At 36.4% G+C, this 18,660-nt stretch overlaps 2 protein-coding genes across 3 annotated transcripts; one reads left to right on the forward strand and one right to left on the reverse strand.

Annotated features, from left to right (window-relative positions):
- The first annotated feature begins 475 nt into the window (after window positions 1-475).
- Window positions 476-15,318, forward strand: LOC111589030 (adhesion G-protein coupled receptor G2-like). The gene is made up of 17 exons (XM_055016138.1): window positions 476-716; window positions 1,799-1,939; window positions 3,153-3,200; window positions 5,029-5,169; window positions 5,285-5,311; window positions 5,577-5,660; window positions 7,122-7,269; window positions 7,933-8,095; window positions 8,665-8,799; window positions 8,888-8,998; window positions 9,082-9,118; window positions 9,825-9,925; window positions 10,136-10,257; window positions 12,004-12,272; window positions 12,400-12,493; window positions 12,577-12,860; window positions 14,867-15,318. Exons 1-17 carry the CDS (start codon window positions 656-658, stop codon window positions 15,031-15,033), a joined length of 2,133 nt encoding a protein of 710 aa, XP_054872113.1. The 5' UTR covers window positions 476-655; the 3' UTR covers window positions 15,034-15,318.
- Window positions 15,319-15,464: 146 nt separating this feature from the next.
- On the reverse strand, window positions 15,465-18,654 carry knstrn (kinetochore localized astrin (SPAG5) binding protein). 2 transcript variants are annotated; one of them, XM_035943635.2, is made up of 9 exons: window positions 18,517-18,654; window positions 17,244-17,306; window positions 17,008-17,143; window positions 16,734-16,763; window positions 16,554-16,641; window positions 16,275-16,389; window positions 16,126-16,187; window positions 15,783-15,857; window positions 15,465-15,649 (listed from the first exon to the last, which is right to left on the reverse strand). In XM_035943635.2, exons 2-9 carry the CDS (start codon window positions 17,260-17,262, stop codon window positions 15,521-15,523), a joined length of 654 nt encoding a protein of 217 aa, XP_035799528.2. In that variant the 5' UTR covers window positions 17,263-17,306; window positions 18,517-18,654; the 3' UTR covers window positions 15,465-15,520. The 2 variants fall into 2 exon arrangements, with proteins under 2 accessions (XP_035799528.2, XP_023155490.2); XM_023299722.3 differs by having other exon boundaries at window positions 16,554-16,653; window positions 18,517-18,642.
- Window positions 18,655-18,660: the final 6 nt, after the last annotated feature.

Consider the following 18,660-nt stretch of genomic DNA (forward strand, 5'->3'; position numbering starts at 1 on the left):
TTCTAAAAATGTGATGAATATTAGAGAGAATGACCCCGAAATTACTTGGGAATTCAGACTTGGGAAACTACCAGAGGCTATGATGCTCTCAAAGAGTGACATTTTTTTAAGAGCAGATTTTTGGTTATTTCATTTTCAAAGGCACATAAAAATTATGAGTTTTAAGATCCGATTGAATTGTAATTGAACTGTCACAAGGTTAGAATTCTTGTCTGAGAGATGATCCTGGAAAACACGTAACAGTTTACTTTACATGGCAAATAATACTGTGTAAACAAGCAGCAGTACATTACAATAACCAACTGTTCATTTCTTGAATATCACTATCAGCGCACAAAGGATGCTTTCAAACATAACAGGATTTCTATTTTGAATGGAAGAGTACCACATTTAGTGTCATACATATTCAGGAGATGTGAATTTGTAAGACAAAATATCTGCAACAGGTAGCTATATAAACCTCTAGCCACAAGCTTCTGTTGCTCTTGTTGACTCCTACTTTGACTTCAGCCAGAGAAAGGAAAGATTTGAAATACTAGGGCATTTTTGGCAGATGTTTTGCAGATAAAGTACTTTGGAACAAACATATAATTTATTTACTATATCTATCAATAGACCACACATCCTGACCAAGACTTAATGCCACGGAAACAATATGAAACAGCAGAACTTGAGCTGCGTTTTGTTGGTGGGTCTTCTGTGGATTTGTCCTGTTTGTAAGTAGACTCAATCTTCAAGTACTAAGACTCAATAAGAACAGGTGCCTGGGTTCAGTGTATTCTTCTATAATAGACTTATTTTTTTCTGAAGAGATAAAACAAGAGTGGGAAAGCATTAAGATCTTCTATGGTTTTTATAATGTCAAATATACTGTGAAACTACACTACCAGTCAAAAGTTTGGACACACCTTCTCATTTAATGTTTTTTCTTTATTTTCATGACTATTTATATTGTAGATTCTCACTGAAGGCATCAAAACTATGAATGAACACATATGGATTGGCGCAGTCTCCTCTCAACAGTAGATATAGAGATGTGTCTGCTACTAGAACTTTGTGTTCTAGTGGCATTTATCTGGGCTCTAATCTGAGGTGCTGTTAACATGTAATTTCTGAGTCTGGTGACTCAGATGAACTTATCCTCAGCAGCAGAGATGACTCTTGGTCTTCCTTTCATGGGGCGGTCCTCATGTGAGCCAGTTTCGTCATAGTGCTTGATGGTTTTTGCAACTGCACTTAGGGATACATTCAAATTTTTTACAATTTTCCAGACTGACTGACCTTCAGTTGTTAAAATAATGATGGACTGTCGTTTCTCTTTACTTAGCTGATTGGTTCTCGACATAATATGGAATCTAACAGTTGTCGAATAGGGCTGTCAACTGTGTACCAACCTGACAACTGCACAACACAACTGATGGTCCCAACCCCATGAAGAAGGCAAGAAATTCCACAAATTATCCCTGACAAGGCACACCTGTGAAGTGAAAACCATTTCAGGTGACAACCTCTTGAAGCTCACTGAGAGAATGCCAAGAGTGTGCAAAGCAGTAATCAAAGCAAAGGGTGGTTATTTTGAAGAATCTAAAATATAAAACATGTTTTGATTTATTTCACACCTTTTTCTGTACTACATAATTCCATATGTGTTCATTCATAGTTTTGATGCCTTACATGAGAATCTACAATGTAAATAGTCATGAAAATAAAGCAAAATCATTAAATGAAAAGGTGTGTCCAAACTTTTGATTGATAGTGTATATGACATTTCTGTTTAATTTGTTCTGATTTCTTTAAGATCTTTCCAGAAGAAATGATAAATTCCCGATAGAAAATCCAATGGAAATAAGAGAAAAGTGTTTCAAAGACCAAAAGAGATGTTTACTTGTTCCTGGTAACTTCAATGGCTTCATCACCGCATCAAAGCACTTGAATCATTGTGAGTGTAATGTGTTAGAAACACATGTTTTATTACAGTAGTTGTAGTATTTTATCATAAGCTATGATATTATTGTCAGAGTCCAGTTTAGTTATAACCACTGTATTCTGTGAAATCTATAAAGTCTTCAGAAATCAGTCAAAGAACAGATCACCATAGAAGAAACGTCAGTAGTGTCAAGCGGACCGGGGGGTTTGAACCCAGAGTGCAGGCACACAGGAGGCAGACAGGTGTTCTCAAAGAAGGATTTATTCCAAAGAAACACAAGATACTGGGAGAACTAACTAAGGCAACCAAGCTCCATTCAGAATTTAACAAATTAAACTAAAACTAAACAAAATTCAAAATTAACTGAGAATAATAAAGGTAACTGGCCAATACCTGGGCTGAGCACTAACTAAACACAAAACGGCTAGACTTACGACTAATAAGTCCAAACGGGGGCAGCAGACCGGTACAGAAGCCGGCAGTCTGTGGGGCGTGAGCCTTGGGATGCCGACATGCAGCAGAGACAGGGAAATAGGACAGCAGACTTCCAACTGCAATCAAGCTGAGTAGGCACCAGTAATCATTGCCAGCGGGGGAAACACTAATACACTAATGCTAATTAGAGGATTTTTTTAGGCTGAGCACCAGGCAAGCAATTGTCATTGAAGTGACTGGATCACTTTCAGGGCCATTTTCGGAGCAATAATTGTGACTAATTGTGTAACTAATCCTTCCTGAACCATTAAAGCAGTCTGTAATGTAGTCGGTCCACACTAGGTGACCAAGGCAAACTCTATTTGCATCTGTAAAACTTCTGTAAATGATAAATTTACCTTGATTTTATTATTTGTAGATATCAGATGTTGTTCGTATGCAATGTTGGTTTTTGGAAACTACTGTTAAAATATTGTGCAAAAGTACACAACCATTCAAATGTTTGGGGTCACTTAGAAATGTTCTTATTTTTGCAAGAAAAGGAGTTTTTTTTCAATGAGGATAACATTAAATGAATCAGAAATGCAGTCTAGACATTGTTAATGTTAAATAATGTTAAAGGCTAATTGATTATTAGAAAACCCTCCTGCAATTATGTTAGCACATGAATAAAAATATGAGTTTTCATGGAACACATGAAATTGCCTGGGTGATCCCAAACTTTTGAACGGTAATATATGTTTAAAGAGATTTAGGACTGTATATTTACCATGCTGTCTTTACCTCTCAGCAGGGGATGCTTGCATAGTATTTCTGCAGAAAAACAAAACCAGAAACAGTAAGTTCAGCTTACCTGTTATGTTCCTGCCCAGTCTCACAGTAATGCAGTGCGATGAATGTATTACTCATGTTGGCACAAACGTAATTTTCCAAAAATTACACTTTCTCCAATGTCCACTTAAGGCTGGCTCCAAAAATGAGTCAGTCCTGTAGACCCCCGTTTTAAAATGTCCTGCTTTACAGCTAAAATCAACATATTTACAGCCAGGTACAAAAAACAGTTTTGGTTTGTATTGGTAATTTTCAGGTTGATGGCAAATTATAGGGGGTCACTTTTTATGGAACTCATCCATCTAAATTTTATTAGACTTTAATTTATCTGTAATTAAGGTCTTGGCTATTTTGAGTGGCAGGTGGGTGTCGTCATTGGAAAGTCCATGCCCCAGACACGTTTACATGGCCCTCCTCAGTTTCATTCACACTTCACCTGTTTGCTAATTTTTGGATTAGCCGTGAGTGGGAAAGAGTCAGGCACTTTTAAGATGACACAGCTGGAGTGTCAAAAACACTGTCACAGAGAGTTTAACATCTTTATATACAGTCAGAGGTTTGCACCAACACAGCGCGTAGCCTCCAGGTCTGAACAGTGAAGTCAATGCAGAAGGGCCTTAAATCAGCACTCTTTGTAACATCCAGCAGAGGGCGACTGTTGGTTTCAAAAAGAAGTCCAATTGTAAAAAAAGGTCTTTTAAAAAACGACCCTACTTCTCACTCAGTTTGTTACATGAGTACAAATTATCCTAATGAGTTCATGGTTTCAGGCAGTAGTTCCGATCCTTTTAGTATTCAATATGATGTTCATTTTGTAAATGATGGTCACATTTAGAGTAAAATAAATTATAAAAGCACTATTTCACTGTGCATTGTGTCCTTGGGTTTCCAGTCAGATCCATCTCTTGCTTATTTACATCCTATTTCAAAAGACCAACATTGTCTTATAAAAAAAAGTCTATGGCTAAAATGAATAAATAAGTGTTTTACTAACCTTTGCTGTTACCATCATCCTACACTTGCTAGTGAGCAAAATGTAAGAAGACTTAAAGCTAAAGTGCATCATATATTCAGGATCATACGTTGACACAAAGTGGCCAGTTGTGCCTGGCTATAATATTATTGGGTGAGGGCTGAGGCTGAAGCTGCCACAGCTGCCAATATGTTAATCTCACCACTGTTTGTAATTTAAAGTTGTCTCCTAATAGTGAGAACAAAATGGTAGGAAAGCTTCAAATGCATTAACATGACACACAAAATGTTCTGGAAGTGGTATGCTATGATTTAATATTATTTTAAAGTTGTGTTTTGTGTTGTTTAATTGTACAGAGACAAAGACACCAGTCAGTCATGGAAAGATCTGAAATTAGTGTTGTGTGGTGATGCAAATTTCTTCTTGGTTCATTATGTTTGCAGCAACACATATGCTAACATATTTGCACAAGGGTTCTCTAATCATCATTTAGCCTTTCAACACAATTAGCTAGCACAACGTACCATTAGAACACAAGAGTGATGGTTGCTGGACCTCTGTACCCGTTGTAGATATTCCATTAAAAATCAGCCATTCCCACCTAGAATAGCCTTTGACCAATTAAACAATGTCTAGACTGGATTTCTGATTCATTTAATGTTATCTTCATTGAAAAAATGCTTTTCTTTCAAAAATAAGGACATTTCTAAATGAGCCCAAACTTTTGAACGGTGGTGTATAATTCTGTAACTGTTTCATATAATGCTGTAAGATATGATTGTATGTTAGAATACTGGGGTTTGTCAACAGCATTTCAGCTAAATAAAAATGTCACTGCAATTTTGTTTTTAATCAACTGAAGATTTTGGGGAATGGTGGCCACGAGTGGAGAAGAATGGAAGTTCTTACCTACTTTACATGGCAAAACAACATGTGAAAAAAGACCAGCGTATGTACGTTCTGTATGGGAAGAACTGCAGCTCCACAATATCTACCATGACAGGTGATATTGCAGAACTGTGTTTTGCATTATTCAGAGTCACTTTTCAATATTAGAAGTACCACAAAAGTTATTAGATAGTTAAGCTGATATTGCTTTTTCTTAATACATTTTTTAGAGTGTGTCTTCAGTCACACTGTTACAGGTAAGTTCATCTCTGTTACACTTCAACATAATAATAAAAATATTATCATAAAATTGGAAACTTTGAATGATATTTCAGCCTATTTTAATTAAGTTTCAGAAATACTAGTGAAATGAAGTAAAACAATAATAAAAATACTGACTTTTCTCCACCTCTCAACTTATCAATTTAAGAACCTAAAATAAGTCATTAGGAACACAATGTTATTGTTCTAGATTTGTATTGTCCGTTGTTGTTTAATACAGTGTTACTTCTTTTCTGTTAGGCACTTGTCAGATAAGATGTGTGCAGACAAATACTGTATGCAAACAATCTCCCTATAAGGAAAACGACTGTAAGGGCCATGTAGGTAAGAAAATAATAAATGTTGCTTCTTCTGTACTTGAATTATTTCTGGCTTTTTTTTCTTGCTGCTACCTAATAAGTGCACAATATATAAGGAACAACATGTGAGTCATGCTATGTTTTTAACCCTTTGATGCACAACATGGATCAAGACATTTCCATTGAATATTGGTCACTTTTGGCCCATGTTGTGCATCAAAGGGTTAAGAGGCTGTCAGGAAATCTTCAAATCTTCCGCAACAACCAAACTACAATTGAAGCTGTAAATATCTAAATTGATGAACACAATATGTATCAGAACAATGGAAAAAACTCAGAGACAGGAAAGTAATCATGTCTCTGATTCTGGCTACCTAAGAAAGCAAAAAGAACAGGAGGCCTATAGCCTTTTACTGGCTTTACTGATCCTTCCTGCAGCACACTACAGGGTCATTCCACCTCAATTCACCAAATGTCCACAGCTGACCATCCTCAGTTGGATGGATTTTTTGTTTTTAAGCGTTGAGTATTGACTGAATTGATCATCTATAAAATCAAGGCTCATAGTGACCTTAGTTTGTGAGCTCAAAATTCTGAAAGAGTGGTGGGGTCATGTCTGTTTTGAGTAGTTTCTTTGTGCTAACTTGTGGAGCAATGTTTGACGTGCCATAACTTCAGAAATGATGTAACTAGAGTCCTGAAATTTGACAGGCTCATTGATATGTACATATGATCTTCAGTGGTTGATAGAATGATACAAACCAGTTATATGATGAAAATGTCATAGTCCTTCAAACATTTTGCAATGTTTATTATCTACTGTATATGTCAGAAATATATATTTTAACTTGTTTTGGGTGTATCAAGGAATGTTTCACTTAATATTACACATTTAAAATAGATTTAATTGAACATGGACAAAATTGCTTATGTATCGCTTTTCATAAAATTATTTGAAGGACACCATAATTTTTCCTTTAGGCCAGTAACAATGTCATATACTGTAACTCTTCCAGTTGGCGCATGATTGAAATTGGAATTGAATTGGATTGGATTGCCCAACGCAAATTCAAATACTGGCCACTATACCAGATGGTGAGACGTGAATTTTTTGGCAGATTGAAGTGGTATGACACTACAGTTTTCTGGAATACAGTATCTTTCTACTTTTTAGCCAAGTTATGCTGCCATGCAGGCATTGTGTTTATCATTTAGGCAAGTCAGGCTGGGACTGTGTCGGTCATACATGGTTATGTGCTTCTAAACAAGGCTGATATCAAAGGTGAAAATTAAACCACAATGCTAGCAATAGCCAATTTGAAATTACAACAAGAAGGCACCATTACCTTAAACATGCTAAATAAGCATTTTATTAATTATATCGCCAAAAGGAAAAATTCTACTTTTTGATTTATATTCCAGTAAATTTTGTTGTAAAAAATGCTAGCATGCACTTGAGATGAAGCTCAATATACTTCTCTTTCAGCTTCCTCGGCCAAATACAGAATCAACTTAACAGAAACAAGCTCCAGCTGCCTCAACTGTGACAATCCAGTGAAAAAGCCTGACAAGACTATAAATCTGGATAAAGCAATTACAGTTGTTGGAGGAAAGCTTGATGCAGTCCAAACTGTGTAAGACATGCTCAAGAGATTCATTAATATTAATATTATTTCTGGGGTCAGTCCATCTAAAAACAACCAAAGCTCAAAAAAGTTTTCACATGCCCCCCCGCCCCAGAATCAGTAGCTTTTTTGTACAGTAACTTGAGTACATATAATGAAGCCCTGTAAAATTCTATCTTCATGCTATGAATATTTTCTGAGTCACAGGCCCTCGAAGTGCATACGGGTGGAGAAAAAGTCAGAATTTTGTGCTTTTCAGTTACTTTTTCTAACATTTTTGAGCCTCCCTTTAGGATGATGTTTTGATGCTGCTCTCTTTGAAAGCAGCTTCTATTGAAGTTATTAGCCTTGAAGTGCACATACCTCCTCCAGTCTACACTATAAATGTTTCAATAATATATTTAACAATGACCAGGACGTTCAAATGTCTTGTGTGTTATATGTTGGAACGAATTGTTCTTAATTAGAATTTGGATTATCGGACTATATTTTTACATACATTTACACATGAATAGAAATAATTTCCAAAGGGTCAGTCACATTTTTTTTGTTATAGGTTTAGATTTCAACACTGAAAAATCTATTAAAACCTTTTTTTAAAGTAGTGATGTCAGAGTTTCACTATGACGCATTACATCTGTAAGGTATGAATACTCTTTTATCTGTCAACAGTGAACTAATCAATGGAGTGGGCAATATTGTTACCAATATGACTGAACTTTCTGCTGTAATATCTGTGGGAGAACACATCAAGGGAATCATAGAGAAAAAACGTGAGCCTGAGGATGTAGACGAAGTATCCTTTGCAAGCGTGTCTCCACATGACCCCATAAACGTGGGTGCATTACTTTTATTGGACCTTTATACATGAACTGTATAAAATGTCTATGACACTCTCAAAACAGAACATTGAATGTTAGTATGTTTGTGAACATAGCGATTTCTTCAGCCACGTGCTAATACAGCGTCCATGTGGTTAGCTTAGCTTAGCATAAAGATTGCTATAAAAGGGAACCAGCAACCCTAACTCTAGGCTAAAAATAATTCTACTGGCACCTTAAAATTTCACAATTAACAAGTTGTATTTTGTTTGCTTAGTAGTTTAATGTAAAACTGACATTTTGACACTTTAGGGGTTGTTCCACCCTGAAACTTTTTCTTGGGTAACGACAGCTGGGTGCAGGAAGTTCAAGGACCAGTGGAAACAGAATATTTTACTCATGATGATTTGTTTATTAATGTATAATCACCTGTATTATGTAGTGGCTACAATATGTTTATGGCAGGGGCTCATCTGCCAGCTCACTTAAGTGTCACTGGCTGTTGGATTTTTAAATTATTTGTTTATGTGAACATTAATTAATGCAATTTTGACTACAAATTTTGTTGCATTCTTCCCTGCAGATTATAGAAGACAAAGAAATACTGCCTACATTTTCAAGATCTGTTACAGTCCCAAAAGAAGCCTTTGAACAAGCTATCAGCTTAAATGTCACTACAGCACATGTAACTGTTTTCCGATTGTTCAATTTCTCTTTGGTAAGGAATCCCCATTCAAATATTGATTTTATTCTAAAGGATATCTGCGCAATTGTGTTAATATTTTGTAGCTGTTCTGATTTTTTAGGATGAGTTCAACAGCACTGTTTTAGGTGATGAGGTTGTATCAGTTGAGGTGGGAGTCGCTATCGCTAATCTTACAGACACAGTAAAAATCTATTTAAGGAACATCGAATATGTAAGTGATGCAAAATTAGCACATTATTTGGACTTCTTCATTCAAGAGCTCATAATTAATGCAGTTCTGTTGTTTGTTCACAGAAAGGGATTCCATCTTGTCAATCATGGAATGGTGAAGGTATTTTTCCCCAGTTGCATGTTGACATATTGATATTGAAATTGCTCCAAAGACAATAAGCCTTTTAAAGTTGCATTTAAACCAGCATATGCTGCAGGAGATGCTTACAAGGTCGGCTAACAGCACGCACATGATTAGGGAGAAGTGTTGCACTGACCAATTGAATATATCCATTTTCCTGGTGGACTAAGGTGTAACTCACTATTTCCCTGGAGAGTGTCATTAAAAAAGATAAAATTATTGTCAGCAAGAAAACCGCTCAGAGAGTGAAGTACTTCGCCAAGGATGCTCAGTTATTGTATGATTTCTGACAGATGAAATCTTTAAACAAAATGCGGTCCGCAGTGGTCAATTTGTAGTAGGATCGCAAGTGTACATTTGTAGTCATAGTTACAGTACCGCCGCGCCGCTATCTCACAATGATACAGAAATATTTTACAGATCCATGACTATAAGCCACATCACTGCCAAAATCTAATCACTTGGTCCTTGTGTCTTTTCTGACATTCTTTGAAAATTTCATCCAAATCTGTTGGTCCATTTTTGAGTAATGTTGCTAACAATATCAAATGAACTACGCTCATGGGGAGTACAAAGCTATGACCTGATAAATTCTGGGTGATACTTGAGCAAACTGGAATGACTGATACTTAAGTTTTCTTGCTGTTCCTTTGCCCTGCTAATATTCTTCATTCTTGTCTTGTAGGAAGCCGACCAAAATGGACTAGTAATGATTGTGACACAATAATAAGTGGCGACAACGTTACATGCCAGTGTACACATTTGACATTCTTTGCTGTCTTACTGGTGTGTTTTCCTCTTTTGTAATACTTGGACTTGTACTAAGCATCCCCACTAGCATTTGCATTCCAAGTTTAAAGTCATTGTCTGGATCTTTCCCCCACATTGTCTGCTTTCACCAATTTGTAATGAATTTGATCATAAACCAGTCTGGATAAATCTGTGCCAAATCACATGACAAAATGCCAAAAAGCATTAATGTTTTGCTTTTTGCAGGCACCCCTTAATGAAACCATCTCTAGTTCTGACTTGAAGCAGCTCACCATCATCACCCAAGTCGGCTGTGGCTTGTCCACGCTGTTCCTCAGCGTAGCCCTCTTCATGCACTTCCTTTTTAGGTACAAATAATGAATCTTTATGTATGTGGGATATTTTAATCAAACAGAGCCAATGCAACTTTTTGCTTTAGCTTGTCAAAACTGACACAAATAAAACTTGAGCTTCTCTAAAAGATGATGACAGATGGTGGTGAAAGCCATTTGAAAAGACTGTTCTAAAGATATTCCAAGAACTCTTTTAATCATCTGACATTAAAAAAAAATAAAACACATTTACAATTTGAACCCTTTCCCAAGTTCTCAGATTTAATCAAAACAGTAATTTCTGATAGCGCAGAGAGGTGCTCAAGTGATTTTCAGATTACTGTTGTACATATTTTGTTGATTTTCGAGCTGAAAAAAATATAACCCCTAGACAAAACATATATTTTTCAGAACTTAACAAATTCAGACTTAGGGATGGCAACAAAAAAAAGAGAAATCAAAGTTTTTCTAGCTTTCTGTTGTCTGCAATGTCATCAAGATACGGCACTTTATACAAGAGATGAAAATTGCTAAATTAAGAGTGGAAAGACTAGTTGCAAACTCTGTATCTGCCAAAAGACAGTTCAGACTCAGCGGAGTACCCAAATACATCACAGTGTTAATCTAAATTCATGAAATATAGTTTAACAATGTATTGAAATTTTTTAAAAAGATCTTAACGTTTTAAAGCCTCTTTGTTTCAAGTGTGCAATTTACTGCAGCAATACACACTGAGATCTTTACTGTACATAAAAGAATGAGACATAAGTCTTGGTTTCTATAGTTAGTTTATACAGGGTGAGTTAACTAAAAACTGTTGTAAATCAATTCACTGTTACTGCAGTAATTTATATTTTGTAAGATTTATATTCCGAATCAGTGACACAAAAGTGCTTGAATTTTGCCAAATTCTATATAAATGAAAAACAAAATAACAACAAAAAACCAAATGCCATAAGAATGCAATAGTGTAAAACATCCCACTAAAACTAACGTTAAACTAAACCAGGAAACACTGATACCTCAATAACTGTGCTGTTCTGTGTTGGGCAGATTGAACTGTTTTCCAGGAAAGCAGAAAACTGTGACTAGATCCATTCAAAGCAAAGTATAGGTTTCAGGAAAATGAGACTTTTAAATAGTTGCCTCATTTTTGGAAAAAAAAAACTTAATTATGCATACTGCAAAAATCTCATGCAAATAAAATAACATCTGTTCCTTGTGGAATGGAATACTGTCAGCAGGCCACAGGAAACAAGACTCTGACTCAGGTCATCTATTGTACCTCTCACACTCCTAAATTCACCAAATGTAAGCTTCAATTGTGATATTTCATCAAAATTACTTTTTTCTATGTTTCATTTAAAAATCCACTAAAAACAAACCTTTCTGACTAGATTGTGTAAAACAACAACAACTACAGTAAAACGCTGTTGTACAAATGTCAGTAATAAAGTATCCATGGTCTGCAGAGTGGAGAGTTAAATTGATAGGACCAATCCCTTCCATCACAGTACTTTGCTTGAGGCTTCACCAAATCTCACAATATTCACAATGTAATTTTAATCAGTTTCCTTTGTCGTCTATCTGTTGCTCTGTCTAAAATTGAATGACTGTCAAAATCAACCGGTTGCTTATTTGCTTAAATATCATGATTTCAAAACATTTGTGATGTTGCAATAATAAATTGATATTTGCCTATTAGCAATCAAAAAATCCCAGGCACACAAAACAAACTAATCAATTCTGTGTATCCTCTCCCTTTAATGAATCTCTCCTCAGGAGGACCATGGCCAGTAAAGCCACAATCATTCTCATCCAACTGATGTCAGCCATGTTGCTGCTGAACCTAACTTTCATGACCAACAACTATGTGGCACAACTAAAGAACTCTGTGGGCTGTAAGATCATGGGAGCTCTCATGCACTACTTTATGTTGGCCACTTTCACCTGGTTTGCTGCACAGGCCTTCCACCTCTGCCTGCAGCTGTACACAGGGGGCAATATTCTAATCCACAACTACTTGCTGAAAGTCTCCATTATCACCTGGGGTGAGTTCACGCCTCTATTTTACTTTTTAAAAACAGAAAGTCTGTGAACTACTCAATAGCTTCCAACTTTTCATGTAGCTGTTTGTTGTAGTTTTGTGATTAATGGGTCATTTGTTTGCTTTTGCAGTGGTACCAAGTATAGCCGTGATCGTCCTGTTCAGCACTGGGAAATACAGTCAACAGGTCATCCACACTGATAACACTGGAGACATCGTGACCATGTAGGCTGAGAAATCATTTTTCATGCTGTAGCTCAGATATCCAGCAGAAGTTCAAAAAAGCTGACTAGTCTCTTTGTTCCAAGGTGCTGGATAACAGACAGCGACGTCCACTACATCGTCAACATTGGCTACTATGCGTTGGTTTTCCTCTTCACCTTTTCTACATTCCTCATCATAGTAACTTGGCTCTTTCAACTTAAGAGAGTCAAAGGACCTAATGTACCATTGAGCCAAAATGGCAGAAGCATCGTAACCATCCTGGGTCTGTGTTGTATTCTGGGTATCACGTGGGGTTTTGCCTTCTTCGCCCATGGTGTCCTCCAGATCCCTGCCTTCTACATTTTCACAGTCCTCAACTCTTCCCAAGGTATCTGCAACCGTGATAGTCCTATAACTCAGCATTCTAATAATCTTCCAGTTTATATCTCAAGCATGTTTTAATCCTGTTTTGTGGGATTTTACTTCTTTTCCCAGCAGATCAATTCACTTTGATTAATATTGTCAGCAACAAATGAAAAGACTGCGTTAATATAAAAAGGGTCTCTTATTGTGACAAAGTTTGTTAATTACCAGTTGAATCTGCAGTTTTCTCCAGAGGTCTGTACTATGGAGCAGGACTTCAGGTTATCAAGGTAACTTCAGGTTTAGCTCTGCATTTTCAGGTTTGCAACAGTAGGTCACTTCTTACTGGGGTACATCGCCATGGTAACCTATGCTGCAAACCTAACCTGCTCTGGTGTTTGAAATATTAAGTCCACATGTACATCACCTTCTGATAAATCAGTTCTCTTCCAGTGGAGCTCAGGACCCATACAGTGAGAGAATTTTTTTGGAAGGCAAGACCTTTTGGAGACCATTTACACCTTTTCTTACCCTAAGCATAGATATGACAGATTTTTCCCCATGCTTTCCTTTCTAGCTTTGGCTACAGCAGCTGGGTTGCTTTTAGTCTATATTATGTGTTTAAATTCCTCATATCGGTTAAAGATTATAGCTTTTTCATTTGCTTTTTAAGAGAAACATGCAGCTCTTCACCTGTCCATGTTTGGTCATCTGGTGCCAACACTGATTGTTTTATGTGATCATGTTCATAGCTAGATCCACAAACCCTGTGTTGAATTAGTTAATAAGCCACCTATCCTGAGTGCCGTTGTTAGGTATATTAAAGAGAGACAATGAAAAAAATATCCGGGCATTTTTAACCTGTTTCATTTTCCAGGCCTCAGTTCTGTTAATGCTCTTGTTGTGGTTTAACTCCACCTTTCTCATTAGCATAATTTCAAGATGCTTTCAGCAAAACAGAACTTTGACAAATCAGTTGTACACATCTGCTCAGAAGGACAAAGCCAAATAGACAGTAGAGCATGTAGGTCTAAAAAATCCAGTCTGAGAGGGGTTGCTGGAGACCAAAGCAAAAGGGGGTGCCTTTTCTGTTGGAATTCACAGCAGTGACACAACATGAACATAAATAAATGTCGCTCTGTGTCTGCTGTATGTGCAGCTGTTGACAAATGCATTTACTATGGAACCTTTTAACATGTTTTGTTACAGCTAATTCCAATGCCCCAAGTATTGAAATCACACATTAATGCAGGTGTAATCAATCTTTTTTCCCCACATTTGATGGTTTTACCAAAGCAAGTATGATGCCAGAGATTTCAGTTTAACCAACTACAATATTTGCATTTGTACTTATTTTAAATGAGTCATTTCACCCAAATCATAAAAAAGCTTTTTTTTTTTTTTACACTAATTCAAAATATGCAACCATTCTTTCCGTCCCCACTCATACCAGTGATAACACTCAGATTTCACTTATAAGACAAAAATCTCTGTTAACATCATGTAAGGTACAGTAATATACCTGGGGCTAAAACTTGTGCAAAATAAGGTTTTGCACTGAATAATGACCTTGTATTAGAGGCCCATAAGGTGCATTTAAAGTTGATGGGCAAACAGAAACTATAACTATAACTATATATATATATATATATATATATATATATATATATATATATATATATATATATATATATATATAGCAAGCTATTTTGACGGCCTTTTTAGCCTTTACTGTACTGCACAGTGGAGAGGGAGGTAGGAAGCATCAGGAGAAGAGTGGGGGAAGGACATACAGCAAATGGCTGTGGGTCAGACTCAAACCCATGACCCATGTGTCAGGGACTATAGCACCTGTTTATGGATTGCCCGCCCAAGCTGTTTAGCTACCGGGGCACCCTGAAACTACATATATAAGTGAAACAAAAGGATAGATAACTGAAAAAAACACACCGTGCACTAAATGATCAACAATGACAAAGAATTCCAACGATCTCTGTTCTGTTCTGATGACCTTCTCCTTCTGCCTGCCAGGCCTCTTCCTCTTCATTTACTACTACAACACCAGCCACCTGAGAGAGATAAATGCTGGTGTGAGTAACCTCAACAGTACTGGCAGCACCATCGTCCTAAAGAACAGCTTTGACAGTGAAGAGAACCCTTACGGTAATATGCCAGGCCAAAAGATGAACAGGGAATGAGGAGCGATTAAGAGTTCATGTCCAGCTCTAAGTGCAAGAAATGCAATTGCAAGTCAACAAGATGTACAACTTTGTTATCCAGTGCAACAATGAGAGGAATCTTTCTTATCATATTATTATTATTATTAATATGTAGGAAAAACGCTTGTTTATCTTAAAACCAAAATTAGTTTTGAGCAATTTTATATAATGAATCTTCAGCTTTTATATAAAATGTCTGCTTTGGGTATATATTGTAAAAATAAAAAGGTTCTTCTCAAATGACACATAAGCGATGCAAAATGAGATGATATATAAAATACTGTTTCATATTCTACTCATAAATACCTGGGAAGGGCAAAACCATGTTTTCACTGTTTGAAATATGAAGGAATGAGCAACATGAGGAAATAAGAATTCTCTATTTAGTTTCAGTTACCGCAGCAATATCATACATGCCAACATATAGAAAGCTTTATTGAAAAATTAAATTGAGGAATAAACACTTTTACACTAGGAGGGCTTCTGCTTCTTTGAGAGCTTTTTCCATTTCAGCCGCCTGCAGAGAGAAATCTTCCCTTTCCTGCATCATATGTTCTCGAGCTTTCGTGAGGCCTGTCATTGTTGTCTGGATCTCCTGAAAGGTTGTAAAAAAACATATATAAAATGAATTCACAGCGAACCCAAATATCAGCTACGGCAAATATTAATATTGCATTGGTCAATTAAAGTAACAGGACAGGAAAAACTGGGAACAGAACATGGCTCACCTCGAGCTGAACAAGCTGCTGTGATGCAATATCACCAAAGGCCTTCAATTCACTCAGCAGGTCAGAGGAAATACTCTGAAATAAAGGCAGTAAAGATGTTTAACTGGATGTCTAAGTTTGTGTGTGTGTGTGTGTGTGTGTTTAGATACAAGTATACTGTGTATTTACAATATTTTGTCTTCATTTGTGTGGTTACATAGCATGGAACCATTTAGTAAGAGCATGTTTTTAATTCTACTTATATTCAATTTTAAAGTTATTTCTGTGAGTTTGATTTGAAGTTTGTTACAAGAAATTCAGCATGACTGTACATATACCATAAATCTAAATAAAATAAAAGCACCATAACTTCCTTCCTTTGATCCTCGTTCTTTTGTGCCGCATCTCCGACTCTTTCTCCTAAAACTAAAAATCAAACAAGTTAATTTCTAACAAGTAATGTGGCTGACAAAATGAAAGAACAAAGTGGGGCGGGGACATAAATAAATTCACCTGGGTCTATTTTGGCAGAAACTAGGAGAACATGACAGTCTTTCAGGTGTTTTTGAGCCTCTGCATTCTCCTTTTCGAGGTCACTGAACTGCAGCTCCAGCTCAGCTACTCTTTGCTGTGACATAAAAAAATAACTTTAGATTTTATATAATATGGTTAAAATATAAATAAATGCTGTACAACAGATATGACATGCATTCTATGAAGAGACAGTTGCTTTTAAAAACAGAATTTCAGTATAAATTAGTTACATTCTGTCTTAGTAAATGTTCTCTGTACCTGTGTCTCTGACAGATTTTTCTGCAGCTCCTCATTTGCAACCATCAAATGTTGATTTTGCTCCTTGAGCTCTGCCTGTTGGCCGTACCTGGTGGATACCCTGTTAATAAGTGCAGTAAAGTTGTGGGGAAAAAGGGGCTGAAACTTACTGCATGTTCAGCATGTGTATAAATGACTTACCCTTTGTAAACTTTAGCAGCAACATTTTTCCTGTAAGACAAAAGGTAAAGAAAAGGACAGAATTTAGTTGCAAAGAAGCAGAGCCCAGCAGCTATCAGGGGACACAGTTAAGTTTGCAGGCATGTTTGTTTGCTTTACACCAAATGTTACCTAATGGACGAGAAGAGATTATCTGAGAGTTCATTTCACTCTATGTTTTGTGCCTCCTTTTGCCTTCTTACCTCACTAGGGATGTTGGAAACATGTATGATTTTTTTTACTCTGCTATTCTTACCTTGCTACATTTTCTTTTTGAGGTTTAAGGATACCATCTGATTTCTGGACAGTATTTGCTGCTGTGGATACAGTTGCTTTGTCTTTGGATTCATGTCTATGACCTGTTTTCTTTGCTTCTGCAGGTAAATGGAGGGCTGGAAGAAAGATGATTGTTATTCATTTAACACCTTTGTTTAAATCATGTACATGAATTTAAACCACCAGCAAAGTGAAAGAACAATTGATTCAAGTCACCTCTTGGAATTTGTGACATGGCTGTTTCCACAATGGATACGATGCCAGCAGTGATAAAGGTCCCTAGATGGAGAAACAAATGTGTCCAAACACAGTATATAGATATGAAAGCAAGACACAGAGGAAGTTGATGAAGCTATTACCACATAAAAGGCCAAATATTACCTTTAAGTGTTTCTAATTTCACTATCAAGTTGTTTAATTACTATTTTCTGAAATAAATGCTCAGAGCTACATTTATTTATGATGTTACTCCTAAATCTTATTTTTGTAAAGAGTAAACTTGCTTCACAAAGGCAAGCATTTTGCCCTGTTTGCTTGGGCTGAAAGATGAATTGATTTTTAAATTAAGATTGAAGTTTTAAACTAATCATCAAGGCAGCAATTTAGGATACACATCATGCTGCTTGTCTAACCCGGGGTTTAAACTATTGGGTAAATGGCTTTACAAATTCATGTTGCTCTCCTTGTGATAGTCATGTGGGATTTAAAGGAATTATATCGCAAATCAGATTACAAATAGAGCTGCAACAAGTAACTACTTTCAACTATTGAAGAACTGACAACTATTTTGATAACTTATCAGTTTAAATGTTTTCAAGAAGAATAAAGTCGAACTTCTTGGATTCCAGCTTGCTCAATGTAAACATTTTCAGGTTTCCTTGCTCCTGTGTGCCAGTAATGTGAATAACAATAAAAATGTCTAATTGCAAATTAATGTTTGTCAAATTAATTTGCAATTAGACATTTTCATCAAAACATTCAGTCATACTGCTTGCTGATGGACAGATGGATAGTGCACACACACAAATCAAAACATGAAGGCAGACATTTTGAGAAAAAAAAAACACCCTACACATTTCCAGATCAGTGAAATTACACATTTTATTGACATAACATAATGATAGACACACTGACAGATAAATAAAATTACCAATGACTGTCGTGTAATTTCATGTATTTTTGTACATTCATTTTTTTCTTAGGGAGCTCAGGTTTCTTTTGGTGGAGCTACGATCTCCACTAAGAGCTTTACTACCACTATTTCTTCTAAAGATTTAATAGGTTATAAATCACAAGGCCATATACGTGAACTATTACCTGGAGCATAAAAATTAACTGATTTTGAATGGATTTAGGTTAGCTGTCCTCAAAACAACACTCGTTGCAGCATAGTGGAGCTAGCTTCGTTTTGGTGAGAGTTAAGCGTTTAACATAACCGACACATACAACTATGTGTGACTTTATTCAATAAAATTATATCAATGCCTACCTTTATGGGCACGTTGAAAATGAGATTTGCCAACAGTCAAACAAACGGAGCCGCAACAATTTTAAAAAACGTCCCGCCCTCTGCGGTCACTTCCTGTTTGCCTACGTTTTTTCCTGTGTACGTTACACTACTTTTTGATATTTC

The sequence above is a fragment of the Amphiprion ocellaris genome, chromosome 12 (genome assembly GCF_022539595.1).
Source record: "Amphiprion ocellaris isolate individual 3 ecotype Okinawa chromosome 12, ASM2253959v1, whole genome shotgun sequence".
In the NCBI taxonomy this organism is placed as follows: Eukaryota; Metazoa; Chordata; class Actinopteri; family Pomacentridae; genus Amphiprion; species Amphiprion ocellaris.

Bases quoted from the DNA above. Each gene is read 5' to 3' on its own strand.
- LOC111589030 (XM_055016138.1), top strand. From the start codon at position 656: ATGAAACAGCAGAACTTGAGCTGCGTTTTGTTGGTGGGTCTTCTGTGG. The intron at 7,270-7,932 runs GTAAGACATGCT...ATCTGTCAACAG, and splicing joins CTTGATGCAGTCCAAACTGT to TGAACTAATCAATGGAGTGG. The intron at 8,800-8,887 runs GTAAGGAATCCC...CTGATTTTTTAG, and splicing joins GATTGTTCAATTTCTCTTTG to GATGAGTTCAACAGCACTGT.
- knstrn (XM_023299722.3), bottom strand. The intron at 16,764-17,007 runs GTAAGAATAGCA...TTTGTCTTACAG, and splicing joins CAAAAAGAAAATGTAGCAAG to GAAAAATGTTGCTGCTAAAG. The intron at 16,188-16,274 runs GTGAATTTATTT...TTTGATTTTTAG, and splicing joins TTCTGCCAAAATAGACCCAG to TTTTAGGAGAAAGAGTCGGA.